The following is a 14,594-nucleotide window of genomic DNA, read 5'->3' on the forward strand; positions in this document are numbered from 1 at the left end:
TTAACTGTATATGACAAACTTAAGACTCGATGTGTGGACCCAGATAGAGCTTAGTTTATTAGATGTGAAAAACAGGTTTATTTCCAGTCTTTTGACACTTCTGTAAGTCTGAATGGAAATTTTTAAAAAATTACTTTTATTGATATTTGGTATTAATGTGGTATTTATTATGTTCATTTCTATTGCTAAATGAACAGTAACAGGGAAGTCCATGTATGCTCCTTGTTCATTTATGGAAATAAATAAAGAAAGAGTGTTTACAACCATTGAAAAATCAGGCCTGTGTTTCTGCTGTGAATGTGACTATGTCCTAGAATGTCCTAGACTTCCTGTGAATTATTTGCATAAGTAGTAGCATGTGCACATGAGTAGCCACAGCATTTCTAACACGTCCATGCCCTAGTTGTCATGGGATAATTTCACACCATTTGTTGTGATTCTTGTCTTTAAAGAATTTGGGATACTTGATTTACTATTTTGAAATGAACCATTATTGTAATCTTACTGTTTAGGTTGTTGCTTCTTTCTGGCTAACATAGTCTGTCCATAATGATTATTTTTAATCAAGAGTTCATTCCCTGTTATGGAACAAACAATGCATTGAGGAGATCAGGCATGCTAGGTAAAAAACTTCTTATAGGGTATTCCTTGATGGTATAATAAAGGCCATAGTAATTAACAGTTTAAAAAAACTGTTTATTGATTGATAGTTTTATAGCATTATTTTAAACACAACCTGTTGTAAAATCCAACACTATTTGTTTTTTTCCCCTAGTGTGCTTTCAGACCGCAGCTGTCTGAGGCTGACAGCTGGACCACCCTCCATGGATCTTGATGCCAGCATTCAAAGAACTTTGGAGGATAGTTTAGCAACAGAAGCTTATGAGAGGAGAATAAGACGTCTAGAACAGGAAAAGCTTGAACTTAGTAGAAAACTGCAAGGTATAGTCATTAAAAAAAATAATTCAGTTTTTTTCTACTTGCAGCTTTATGTTGCAACATAAACAGCATGGCTGTTTATACTGTGGCAAAAAATAAGTATACTTCCTGGAATGCTTTCTAGCAGAAAAGAATTGTCATCATTATTTTTGTTGACAAATTAAACTTCTGTTACTCTTCATACCTGAAATATGCCATGTATGCAACTTCTTATGACATACTAACTTTGTTCTCATCGTGCCTTGGTTACTATGGCATAAAGATTTCATTCTTAAAACTTGTAAGAGCTTTGTTTGTCCAGCTGACAATTACTGAAAAATTGGCACTTAATAGTTGGAAGTTACAAATTGTGGAATCCTCAGTGCAGGGGTTTTTTGGCATGTCTTAATTTATCAGTAATATCTCTTTAACCTCCTCAGATGTCAGATGTGTAATTTGTCCCTCTCTCTTCCATCTTTTTTTTAGAGTCCACTCAGACAGTCCAGGCTCTGCAATATTCAACAGTGGATGGCCCAATAACAGCAAGTAAAGATTTAGAAATTAAAAGTTTGAAAGAAGAAATTGAAAAGTTGAAGAAGCAGGTAACAGGTATGTTATAAATATTAATGTAAAAACTGTAATGGGAAACAGTATTTTGACAAGATTTTTTTTTTCCTAATGTAATGCTAGTTTTACTTTGCTTTCTAAAAGAGTTTTCGAGTCTGTTCTTACTTTTCATTTTACCTGTCACTCTTCCTTGGTAGCTCAACATTTTCTGTAAATTCAACTTGATAGTCATTAGTTCCAGTTGCAAGGGAGTAGGAAGATTTCAGTGACTTCTGCTATTATTATTAGTGCAAAAGTTCCACTACTTTTAAATTGTGTTGCTGATTTACATGGATATAAATCAGAGTCTACCTGAGAATCTGTGAAATACTGACCAGTCTCTGTAATACTTTTTTGTTTGTTTTTTTCTACACCTTCTTCCTGCAATGTGTGGTACCAGGGCAGATGGTTATTTTGTTTGGTTATTTCTGACAGTGAGTAAACATGAAGGTGAAGACTTGGCCTATCAGTTTTAATAGGCCTAAAAACAGTTGATGAAATCATAGAATGGTTTGGGTTGGAAGTGGCCTTAAAGACCATCTCATTCCAGTGCCCCTGCCGTGGGCAGGGATAACTTCTGCTACACCAGCTTGTTCAAAGCCCCATCCAACCTGGCCTTGGACACTTCCAGGGCATCCACAGCTTCTGTGGGCAAGCAGTGCCTGTGCCACACCACCCTCATAGTGAAGAATTTCTTCCTAATATCTAGTTAAATCTACCCTCTTTCAATTTGAAGCCATTACACCTTGTCCTGTCACTACGTGCCCTTGTAAAAAGTCCCTCTCCAGCTTTATTATGATTCAAGCATTAATTGATATTTCTCATTATCTCATTTTTTTGTTAAACTTTCCCTGAATGGTCCAGGTTTATGAGATGTGTTCACAGTTTTGATTATATTTTCTTCAAAGTCCGAGAGATTTACAGTGTGCAGTTGCTTAGTGCATTGTAACTGAATGCGAAGTAAAAGCAAGTTTACACTGAGGGTGGGATTTTGTGAGTATTTCCTTGAAACAGTACACTTAGAAAAGTGTGGGTTATCTGGAAGGTGGGCTGTATACATGAAACTACAGGGATACTGAGTTTTCCAAGTGGCAGGGAGTAGTGAAGGATGTTTTTCATGAGAGAGGACACTGTGGGCTATGAGACTGCACTCCCAGTAGCACCAGAACCGTCCAAACAAAACTGCCACCAGAATGGGTCCTGCTCACAGCTCTGTGGCCCCTTCTCAATCTGTGCATGTCCTGGACTCTCTCATGGCTTTAATTCACTCAGTTAAACAAAAAAAATGCTATCTAGATATAGAGAATTTGATCAACTTATGATCAGATAAATCAGTACAAGGCAGGCAATAGAAGCATAAGAGGAAAGGGAGATGACAGGGAGAGAAGAACCACCTCTCAGCTCTGCTGTCAATAGGCTGTCATTCCTTACAAAACTGAACATTTATTTCCTTTGCTTCTGGAAGTTCATGAAGATTTTCTGAAAACTAAAATTTTGGCTATCAAGCGTCACAGTGTACTTTAAGCTTGAAAAGTGTCTTTTAAATCTGTGCAGATAAAAAGATTGAATTCTTTAATTAATGTTGGACTGCCTTTTTTCAGAACTCCCAAAGTAGTCAAAAAGCAAAGATCTACTTAGGCCAGTGTCCTGTGTTTTATAGAGACTACTGGAGACATCTAGAGAAAGATCATTCTTTTTCCAGCCTTACTCTCCCAAAAACTGGCAATTCATGTTTTAAGAACTTTCAGAAGAAAAGCTTATATTGCACCCACCATTTTGAATATAGCTATTAGTGAAACAATTTGCTGTCTGTTTAGCTAATGTCTTTCTAGTCTGCTTTAAAGGCTAATTACCAGTAGTAGTATTCGGTATTCTTGATTTAATGCTCTGATTTAAGTTAAAAAGAATTTTTTCTCACGATAAGTCATAGCATAGGACTCATGGTATCCCACTTCATAACACTTTCTTTAAAATAGATTCTTGAGAACAGAGACATCTTCAAAAAAGAAAGAAAGGAAATATAGCAAGATGTTTTTTACTTCAGGAAAATCAACAAGAGACTGTTAGGTATCAGGTGTGGAACCACAGAAACAGGGAAAAAATCCAGTTAATCATGTCAATCCAAACAGGAAAATATCTACGTTTTGTGTGAGGAAAAATCAGACACAAGTAGCAGTAGATAGATCTCTGTTGTATGTCCATGTCTTACCTGCGGCAATGGAAAACAAAACAGCAAGAAAGGTTGGAGGAAACTACAAAAAAGATTTGTTCTGGTTTGTGTTTGTGAAAAGACTTCATTCAGTTCCTGAAAGTGTCTGGAATGCCAGCAGTGACACCCACAGAAAGAATAACTTGAACTTAACTTCCAGACATTTTAGTTGATTTGTTTAGACTCTGCAGCTGCGTTATGGGATAGAAACACGCTATGTATGAACTGCAGACTGCAGCACATAGATTATATCCTGTTAAAATTGTGTAGTCTGAAAAAAGCCTGTTATGGATACACAGTTGGACAGCTGCTCTGGAGTGATGCAGCAGTTTTGTATTGTACCATAAGCATTATTTTTGGATGTGAGCATGGCTTAACTAGCTCAGGGAGGATCACTCTGGTTTGAGTGACGCCGTGTTGGCACTGTGTCAGGGCAAAGTTTTTTTTGTGAAATTTATCTCCAGCCAAATGTCCCTCCACTTGCTGCTGTAATGAGGAAAAAGACAACATCAGAAACTCCTGCTCTGCGACAGTCCTTAGCTTTAGTTTGGGCTTTTTGGGACCACTGAAAAGCAACATTTACAAGAACAGCTTTTGAATGAGACCAGTCATTCGTAGAAAAGCATCAGGATCAACTTTATATTATATTTTATTCTTTACTATTTAGCTGCAACTGAGATTTTAGTTTGTTGCTAAAAGTATTACTTCTTTTGGTAATGAAAAAAAAAATAGAAAAGGTGTGGGAACGTTCCCCAACGCAGCTCCTATCCCTTTTCAAACTGAAAAGAAGTCAATGTCTGGTGAAGGTGGTTTATATTGAGAAGGTTTTCTCTAAAGTAATGTTCTACTTCAAACCGTATATTTGCATATTTATTCCTCAATACAGTGTGTGCTTTTGGTTTTTTGGGTTGGAAGTGAATAATGTGATCAAATGAGGAAGGTGTAGAGTTGTCCAGTCCATCTCCAGTCGCTACAGAACTTTCCCAGTATATATTTGAATGTTTGTCTGATCCAGACAACACAGCCATTTGTTAGAAAACATTCATTTGTGCCTTGCGTGTAACTAATACAAGCCAATTTGATAAAACTGGGAAAAGAGAATGTTCTATTTTACTTGATTTTATGGGGGGTTTGGAGATAGATTTTAAAACTAAATTAGTGACAGAATAGAGAAACAAACCAAATGATGGCCTTTTCTGAGTGCTTCCAAATGTAGGGGAGCTAGTTCCGGGTTTTCTGGATAGCCTTTAAAAGATGTAATTTTTCAACGCTGGATCTGATGAACTTTAGGAAGGTTCAGTTAAGGTGCAGAGCTGAACATTACGCTTTGGGCTCATCTCTTGGGCAACTAAATGTAATAACATACTGCAATGAGTGTTTGCATATATTATCTAAAATGCTAGTTACAAGTAGGGTGATTAGAGTGATTAGATGGAAAATTACCACTTACTACACGTATATCACAACTAGCTTTTGGTTATGTTCTTTAACCTGCTTTGCTACCTCTTCTGAAGCTGTAAGAGTAAACACCTGCTTAAAAAGGTAATAAAAAATGAACTTGAAATTGTTTCTTCAGGAGTGTCAGTGTGTGTGTGGGGGGGAGGGCGCTTAGAAAAATACATTTTTCTTGTCTATCTCGTTTTCCAGGAAATGACAAACTAGCATATGCTTTCAATTTTAGAGGTCAAAGTTATAATTTTTGTTCGCTAGGTTACATAGGAGAAAACTTTGAGGAATCTTTAATATTGCCAAATATGTAAAGGGCAGCAATGGAAGAAGAAAACAGAGCTGTGGAACAAAGTAGTTCATGCACAGAAGAGAGATTTATCTTGGCTCAGCAGAGCCATATATAAACTTTCTTTTCACTGGTGACTTCAGAGTAGACTACATAAGAGAGGCAGTTAATAATTTTTGGCTTTGAGCTGCATCTCTTATTTAAGTGCATTCTTTTAAATTTTTAAACAAGAGTCAGTGAATTAAAACAATAGTGAATATTTTTATGGGTATAAGCTAAGGGTATTAATTTGCTTATAAAATTCTCGTGTTTCAGAAATTAACCCTCTTAAAAATGTATGTATTTTTATATTTGATTTTTCCAAGAGCCATTCTCTTGGGGTTGCATTTATGAAAATATAGTTAAAGGCTCTTATTAAGAGTATAGATCGGTTCCTGTTCTTTTGGTAAATACATATGGTCTGAAGACCTACCACAACTGAAATAAAAGGTAAAATGTCCAGTGATTTCACAGAATGTGAATTTAAGTTACCTTCATATATATCTTGCTTTAAGTGAAGGACTAGGAGGTAAATACTCACTAAAAATTTTCAGTTGTCATATTTTATGGATTTCAGCTTTTCCTGTAGCATTTGAGAGCATTTATATGACATTATTTAGGTGTGGCATGGAAATACACTGTCATTGTGTAACTGACTGTTGGTAAGAAGCTGACTGTAATAGTTTTCCTTTATTTATAGTAGTAATAAAGGAGATCACATAAACACAAGTGGTTTTCACACTAGAAATAAGTAATATCAGCTGAAGTTAATTTTAAGTGTATCGACAGGAGAACACTTAAGGCCAGCTCTTGAGTGACCCATTACTTTTACTGTTTCTTTCTGGAGGAGTTTGGGGGAAGGAGGGAGGCTGTTTATAATTACAGTGTAATAAAAGATGCATTATATATTATACCACAGTGCATAAAAGTCAAATGGGTAGGTCATGTTAAAATGTACATTACAGAATTAAGTAAGAGAGCATCATTATTATAATGTGAGAAGAAAAGTTATCATTTTCTTTGTTGTTTTGCAGCAAACTGTGACCTTTCATTCTGTTCCATTAAAAGCAGATAATGGTAGCTGAATCAGTCTGCTCCCTATTCTAAACCAGATAAGAACTGCATTATTTTGTGATTAAATGGAAACAAGAAAAAATATTGAAGGGGCTTCAAGAAGCTAGACTATGCTATTCTAGAATTACTATTTTTTCCTTTAGAATGTTTAGAATTCTGCTGCTTTTTCTAGAATCCGGTCAGCTAGAACAGCAACTTGAGGAGGCCAGCACTGCAAGGCGGGAGTTGGATGATGCTTCCAGACAAATAAAGGCTTTTGAGAAACAAGTCAGAACACTAAAGCAAGAGAGGGAAGATCTTAATAAGGTAAAAGCATTTTGTCAGCAACTCTTCTAAACCCTAAAGTCTGGTTTATTTTTGTTCATTTTGCCTGAAATAACTTTCAAGTGTAAAACTAATGAACAAATAACAAATGTGTAGCATGACCTACTTTGCTTTCTGCCTACCTTTTTTTTTTTTTTTTAAGACAATTATTAAGACAATAATTTTAAGGACATTATTTAACATGTTGTATGTATGTATGGCTGCTGGGTGGTCCTAGGTGATTGCTTCCAGATAGTGAACAACTCCATGATCCAAATTACATGGTGGCTGCAAAAAAGGTTTTACAGCTTCAGATAAAGGTGATAATGATAGGGGTTAGAGAAGAGCAGAGCAGAGAAGAACTATTCCAGACAACTAATTTAATCTGAAGTATGGGTGAGACTTTAGACGGGAAAAAATGTGAAGAATATTGTATTAAAGCTGTGTCACAGAAGTGTTTCCAGAAGGGAGATGTGAAAAATTGCCCAGATATGAAGATTGAAAAGTAATTTGAAATAGCTACAATTAAAGAATACTGGATTTTATTTCTTCTCCTCTGTCTCCCCAATTCCTCATTTTCTGATTTATAACATACTGTCTTTCATGGCTCTTTTTTGTATTCATGATTAGATTAACCTGTAATCAGGTGTGAAATACATTAGCCTGTTTCTCATCATGATTATATTGGCCCAGTATTTTGGAGTCCATACTCAATGTTGATGTACCAGCTGTGTTTAACACTGTTTCTTTTGACCCTTAAGGCTCTTAAAATCTTGAAAGCTGCCAGTTTGTCCAAGAAATACTATCTCTCTTCTAAAACAACTTGAAGTGATTAGGAGCTCTTTTTAACAACCTTAGAAATGTTGTTAGATTTATATAGATGTCAACAGTGCCAAATATTAATTCTTCCTGTTGATCTTCTTTTCATCCTCAAATTTGCTTTTCCTTGATTCTTTGTTCTACTCCAGTTTGGCTGAACATCATTAAACTATTTAAACTGTTGTGGTCCCTCACTGGTAGTGTAGTAGCACAAATCCAGGGCACAGCAAGTTTTGTGAAGGTATTGTTCTGTGGAGTTGTCACAGCACTAGCAGTTTTACTTCATGTGGGTTCTTTTAAAGGAATAATTGTCATATAATGCTACAGCGTTTTGTTGCCTGAAACTTTCTGTAATATTTGATATTAAGGTACAGTGTATGGAAATCATGCTCACCATTGCAGGTCAGTTTTCAAAAGCTTCTAGAGTAAAAATTTTTATAGAGCAGACTTTTCCATTCAACACAAAAACTTTTTTTTAATCATTTAGCAGTTGAGATTCTTTTAATTTATTTAAGTAGTTATTGAAAAATCTATGCTAATTAAATTTTTTTCACTAAGAAAACAAGGTATTTTTATGTTATAATGCAAGTGCTTGAAAACCATTGTGTTTAACCTGTTATAATGGAGAAAATTCCTACTTGGTTTATGTTTATGCACTTCTACTGACTTTAGTAGTGTAAAACCTGGCCTCTTTCCTTATTTATGGAGGCACACAATCTATATCATAGATGCATTCATGAAAAGAAATTAATATATGGTTTCTGTTGACTCTGGAGGAGGTGTTAGATGTGCATCCGGAGACAGAATTGGCCTTGCAGCTTTCTAGGTTTATTACTTAATTCTTTTTTTAAACTGTAGGAACTGGCAGAGTCTAGTGACAGATTAAAATCCCAAGCCAAAGAGCTGAAAGATGCACACAGCCAGCGGAAATTGGCAATGCAGGAGTTCTCAGAGATGAACGAGCGGCTGACAGACTTGCACTCTCAAAAACAAAAGCTTGCCCGCCAGCTCCGAGATAAGGAGGAAGAAATGGAAGTGGTGATGCAAAAAGTAGAAAGTTTAAGGCAAGAGTTACGCAGAACAGAGAGACTTAAAAAAGAAGTAAGTGGTGAGAAGATTGTTTAGACTCTGTGAAATAAGTTATCTGTAAGGTTTTCTGAACAAGTAATTTTTTTTTTTCTAATTTGTAAATTAACTTCTTGATTGTTGTTTCGAACAGTACCGGTTTTGTTTTCTAAGAATTTTAAGTGTTCAGTTGAGTGATGAAGATTTCTCTCTTATATTAAAAACCATCAATAGATTTTGAAAAAAAAAAAAGAATCCTATCTATTAAAAACGTATGTACTTTTGTAGCTGGAAGTCCAAGCTGAAGCTGCAGCTGCTGAGGCATCCAAAGACAGGAAATTGCGAGAGAGGAGTGAACAGTACTCTAAACAGTTGGAAAGCGAAGTAGAAGGGCTAAAGGTTAGTCTGTTTTGATATTAACACCTGCAAAGTTACTAGTCAACTAGGACTTGGATCTGTTTGATTGCTTTCAGATGTAGGACAAAAGGGTTTTGTCAGTTTGTCGCTTCAGTTGGTGCTGAATATTATTGCAGGCGTGCATCGCATTGTTGTCCAGAAAAATGAACATTTGCCTGATGCTTTATTTCTTAATAACTCAACAGTTTCTTACCAAATTGCTTCCATTGGTACTTTGTTTAATTTTACCAGCTAAAAGCTTATTTTTTGGCACAGGATGGTTGAATATTTGAAGATTAAACTGCTGCATCTAAGCAGGTTTCTGTATAAGTGTTCTGTCTACTGTGTTGTTCCTTGTGTTTCTTGCATAATAGATGTCAACTGATGTAACTGTAAAGGAAAAATTTTAGCTTATTCTTCCTCTCAGCCAGAAGTTGAGGTGTTCTTGCACAAGAACAGCACTGAGCATGAAGAGGTTATTTACACTGATGAGGTTGCTCACACATGTATGTCATTTTGCAAGCAGAAACCTAAGGCAGCCAAGAATGTTAACTGTTATTTTATTCTGTGATTCAGCATTTTTATACAATGCTCTGAAAAAATTAGACTTTCTCAAAAATTGAATGAGAAGGTTTTTAATTTACATATGAGGATTGCTGTTCATTTACAGCAAAATCCTGTTCCAAATGTTCCATTGAGTAGGGTAATTCTAAACTTCTCATGCAAAATGCAAGATTAGGCCTATTCTGGTCTTAATTTACAGGAACAGCAGAGTTTTTTTCGTTAGAATTCTCTGGGACATTTGTCAACGTTAACTTACAGCACAGAAAATTTGGTGGTTTTTTGCAAACATTCTTTTATTTGGCCTTCTTTTGATAAGGAAATCCATTCAACTTGAAATTTGGATTTATAAAGTTTCTACTGCTGTGAATTCAGATTGTTATCTGAAAATTAGGATGTATTTCTTCTGCTTCAATGAATCTTCACCATCAGCAAAGAGTTTGTATGACAGTCTAAGAGGCGAGAAGAATATATGGGAGATCTATTGAGAATAAATGATACACTGATTTATAACAGGGCAAGTTTATCAGAAGAGGAAAGAGGAACTGTGGCATGCTTAGTAATATTTTATGATTCAGTAGGCAAACTTTGGATCATATGTGGTTGTTGTGATACTGCAGTGTCCATTCCTTAAAAGCTCTTCATGGCTCCTTAGTTAAGCTCAGGGAGCTCTCCTAGACAAAAGTCAATATTTACAGAAGGAAGATTCCTCCAAATGAGGAGAATAGAAAAGACCATTAATGATGGCAGGTTAAGGGTAAACAGGATGTCAAGGGCTAAATAAAGAGAATTTAGGAAGCACTTTGCAAAGGATGCTTGGGGTGATTGTGGGAAGTTCTTTAAAGCAAAAGCAGAAAGAACATTAGGAAACTCATGGGTCTGCTTGTTGACAGGATGAAAAAGGCAAACTCTGAGTTAATAGGGATGTGGCAGAAACTCTCCACAGGTCTTTGGTATGTCAGACTTTTCTGCTGAAGCAGGGGAGATTGCCACGCAGAGTCCACTCTTTGCAGTAGATGAGCTGGATCAGTGTGAGGATGATGTGCAGGAAGCAGTGGAGCTGGCAGGTGAGGGAGATGTGAAGTCACTTGGACCAGTGGCGTTGCTTAGAGAGTTCTGAAGGAACTTAAATGAGAAGTAAGAGAACTGCTGGCCAAGATATGCACCCTCTTATTACAGGCAGCCCACTGCTACTGTAACTCTCATCCAGATGATCCTGGGAAAAAAAGAGGACTGGGTGCAACTTCCTTAGAAAAGGCATAGAGGCTATGGCAAAGAATAAGGTCAGAGAGTTCCTGGATGAAGCAGAACCTATTGGGAAGAAGGCAGTGTGCCTTCTGGCCAGCCAAGTCCTGCAACACTAACCTGCTGGGATTCTGCAAAGTTGTCAGTAAATGTGCAGACAGAGGAGATCCTGTGGATGTCATGTATTTGGATTTTCAATAAAGTCAGACTCGATATGAGTGCACAGTGTGCCCTGGCAGCCAAGAGGGCAAACTGCACCCTGGGGTGCATTAAACAGCAACTATCTATGTGCCAGGGGATGCATTATGTCTCAGTTGCACCATTTGTCCACTTGAAATGAGCATATATGAAAACATCTATTTGGAATTTGTGCTTACATCAATTCAAAATATATTCTCTGTTTATTCTATATCTCTCTAGTTAAACCGCTGTTAAATACTCTTCAGCTTTCTCTTCTACTGCACCATCTGTCTTATGGTCTTAATAGTATCTTTTCTTTGTGGTAAAAAATGTGCAATACCACTAAAACATTTTATGTACCTGCTACATGATGTTGCAAAGCCTAAGCTTTTTTTGTGCTCCATTGCCATGTATGTGTAGGCAGTTGGGTGTGTTGGGCAGTAACAAACAAGTTCAGTAGTTAACAACCTGTGCAGAAAAGAAAATTCCCAAATTCCTATGCTTGCTTGCTTGTCTTTTTTTTTTAAATCTTTCTTTCTGCAAGCTATCTCTTGTTAGGATGGCATCTTTCTCCAGTTTACCGTTCTGCATCCTCCTAAGGGCAGGACTTTACTCTTAGATCAAAACAGAGTTTTGTTTTGATGAGTTAGAGAAAACAATGCAGTAGCAGCACATCTCTGGCTCATACATTTAGGGGGCTTTGCAGTTTTTTGCTGACACTAACAGCAAGGCCCAGCTTTCTCATAGAATTTGTCATGGTAGAAATTCAGCTCATCGGAATGTTCTACAATGACATTTAGCTCTTAAAGCCTGTTCATACATCAGCAAAAGATAACTACCCAAAACCATGTCCAATTAAGGGTGACTGAGAGGTAATTAATATCTCATGGTAAGAATGGAGGTATAATTAACAAAATATCTTCGATCCTCTTAAAGGTGTGACACAGTCACCATAAGGAAGTACATTTTCCAGTTTCCCGCACTTTCTCAAAACACAATGTTTTTATGAAGTTATTTTCCTTTCCTTAAACAATGTTTAATTACATATTTTTAAAAATAGAAGACATTCCAAACCAAGTTGTCCATATGTTTACATTTAAAAGTTATTTCCGTACTTGGATTTCAGTGCATGTCATGCCACTATCTCATTTTGAACCTGATCTTGCTCCTCCTCTATGTTATGGCAGGACATTGAGTTTAGTGAGTGCAGCATTTGGTGCAAATGTGTATGTACCCTGAAGCAGTGTGTAAAGACTATTGAAATGCCAGAAGACCTCACTAAGAGAGCTATGCAGCTGCGAAAAGTGAAGTAATTACTCTTATTGTTTAAAGCTTGTTTTTCCTATTAATCCACTATGATGTAAATGGTCAGTTTTAAGTAAAATAGGTCAGGTTTCCCTCCTGACTGATACAATCCATATAGTGTTTCTGTAGCTAGATTTTAGCCTTCAGTTAAGCCTCTTCTTGCCTTAGTATAGCTTTTCCGCAAATTATTTGTCCTTCAAAATATATTAACTCTATATCATAATCCTTACTCTGCATTCCTGAAAAGTCACTAGAACTTGCTGCTGTCAGCTGTGTGAGTGGAAACATTAAGTGTCTTCTAATTCTGTGGTCACTTTCTGACTGCATGTAAGGGGAGTCAGAATGTGAGGAGAGATGTTTAAAGTGATGATCAAATTGTCAATGGCTTGAAAACTGTTACTACATTTAAATAACAAAACAATAGAGTACCTTTGAAATTTGTGTTCTAACAAATCTTGAAAAAAATTGAGATAGATGTGTTTAACTCAAGTCTCTAATGGGATATTTTCTGAACATAAATTTATGAGTATTGAATTGTTATTAGGGATAATTTTCAGCATTCTTGAGTGTTAATTTGGGGCTGTTTATTTTAGCAAAAACAGGTTGGTCGCTCACCTGGGGTAAGCAGTATAGAACACCAGCAAGAGATCACTAAATTAAAGGCAGACCTGGAAAAGAAAACTGTTTTCTATGAAGAGGAACTATCTAAACGTGAAATGTTGCATGCTAATGAAATAAAAAGTCTGAAGAAAGAACTGCGGGATGCAGAGAGCCAGCAGCTTGCCCTCAAGAAGGAAATCATGGTTTTGAAAGACAAGTTAGAGAAAACAAGAAGAGAAAAGTGAGTATTGCATGGAATTTACCTTTTTTCAGTCTTTTGAAGTCTCCTAGTGTTTTTTCAAACACACTGTCACTCCTTAACTGCAGTGCAGGCATAGTCATTTTGGCTGAGCTAATGCCAGGGTTGAAAACTGTCACCTTTAAAATAAAACAGAAGAAAAAAATCCACATCCCTGTACTGAAACAGTTAATTTTGCACCAGAACTGTTTTACTGGCTGACCATTCCAAGGTATGCAACTTGAGTTACAGACTTGCAGCTCTGGGTAAGTTGACCCCTGAAGCTTATGTTGCACTTTCATGCAGTTTTTTTGACATTTTTTTCTTTTATTTGGTATTTCCATCTTTTGATGCAAAACTAACGTGTTAGAGATCAACTATTGTTTACATTTCTGCCAGCACAGGAACAGTCACTTAATGCGAACCGAGGCTAATCCATGCTGGGTTCCATCCAGTGTTAACATCAGTCAGCAGACTACTGTAGGCGTAAGCTGCTTTATCTCTTCTGACATGGTAATTTGTCAGACCTGCTTTTTTCTCTCCCACATGGTGGGGCTTATAACTGGCCTTGAGAATGTTCCTTCAGGCATTCATCAATAAAACCAAATTTTCTGTTGGATAACGTAGAAGTGGAAATAGTAATAAATTGAATGTGTTCATGTTTATTCCTAAAAAATTCAGAATGCTTTATAGAGGGTAACATAGGTGTATCTTTCTGCTGCTGTAGCAAGATGGCATATTAGAGAAACCATGGAGAAGTTCCTACTGCAAGCTGAGCCAAACTGTAGCGAGTCCTTAAATATAAGTAGCAAATGAAATACCGATTTTTTTCAAAGAAGTTAATGCAAATAGGAGTAGAAACACTGCTTCTCTGGTAGATTGTGTTCAGCAGGGGACATAGATCATACAGCCTAGAATGAAGTGGATGAACTGTTTCTTCCTAGCATGCAGCTATTCATAGGCTGGACATAGTAACAACACAGTAGTTCACTGCTTTGTTCTAGGTTAAGAGGTAAAGCTTGCATCAGCAGCATGTTTTCATTGTAACACAACTTAATGGTCTTGCTGACCAGTGAGTTACAAATTCACAAAAGGCTATTCTGTCTTGTAAAATAAAAAGGTGATAGTATGACACACTTTTAACTCCAGCAGTGTTATTCCTCAGAGGGAGGAATATTAAATAAAAAAATCAGTAATACTTCTTTCTGCAGGGTAAACTGTTGGTAAAGATCATACCTCCAAGCACTGACCAGACCAAATACTCCTTCTTTCCTAATTCTAATGTTGTACAGCTGCAGACA

General features: G+C 36.6%; 1 protein-coding gene across 10 annotated transcripts in view; it reads left to right on the forward strand.

Annotated features, from left to right (window-relative positions):
* Positions 1–14,594, forward strand: part of CDC42BPA (CDC42 binding protein kinase alpha) — a 187,188-nt gene that overhangs the window by 112,717 nt on the left and 59,877 nt on the right. For 8 of the 10 annotated variants that reach the window (XM_027659323.1, XM_027659324.1, XM_027659332.1 and 5 more), the window contains exons 11-16: positions 776–942; positions 1,405–1,527; positions 6,754–6,887; positions 8,562–8,804; positions 9,057–9,167; positions 13,049–13,296. In XM_027659323.1, coding sequence (XP_027515124.1) covers positions 776–942; positions 1,405–1,527; positions 6,754–6,887; positions 8,562–8,804; positions 9,057–9,167; positions 13,049–13,296 — 1,026 coding nt within the window. The remainder of the gene's footprint in view (positions 1–775; positions 943–1,404; positions 1,528–6,753; positions 6,888–8,561; positions 8,805–9,056; positions 9,168–13,048; positions 13,297–14,594) is intronic. The other 2 variants (XM_027659328.1, XM_027659329.1) reach the window with 2 other exon arrangements.

Source organism: Corapipo altera, unplaced genomic scaffold (assembly GCF_003945725.1).
Source record: "Corapipo altera isolate COAL_440 unplaced genomic scaffold, ASM394572v1 48, whole genome shotgun sequence".
In the NCBI taxonomy this organism is placed as follows: Eukaryota; Metazoa; Chordata; class Aves; order Passeriformes; family Pipridae; genus Corapipo; species Corapipo altera.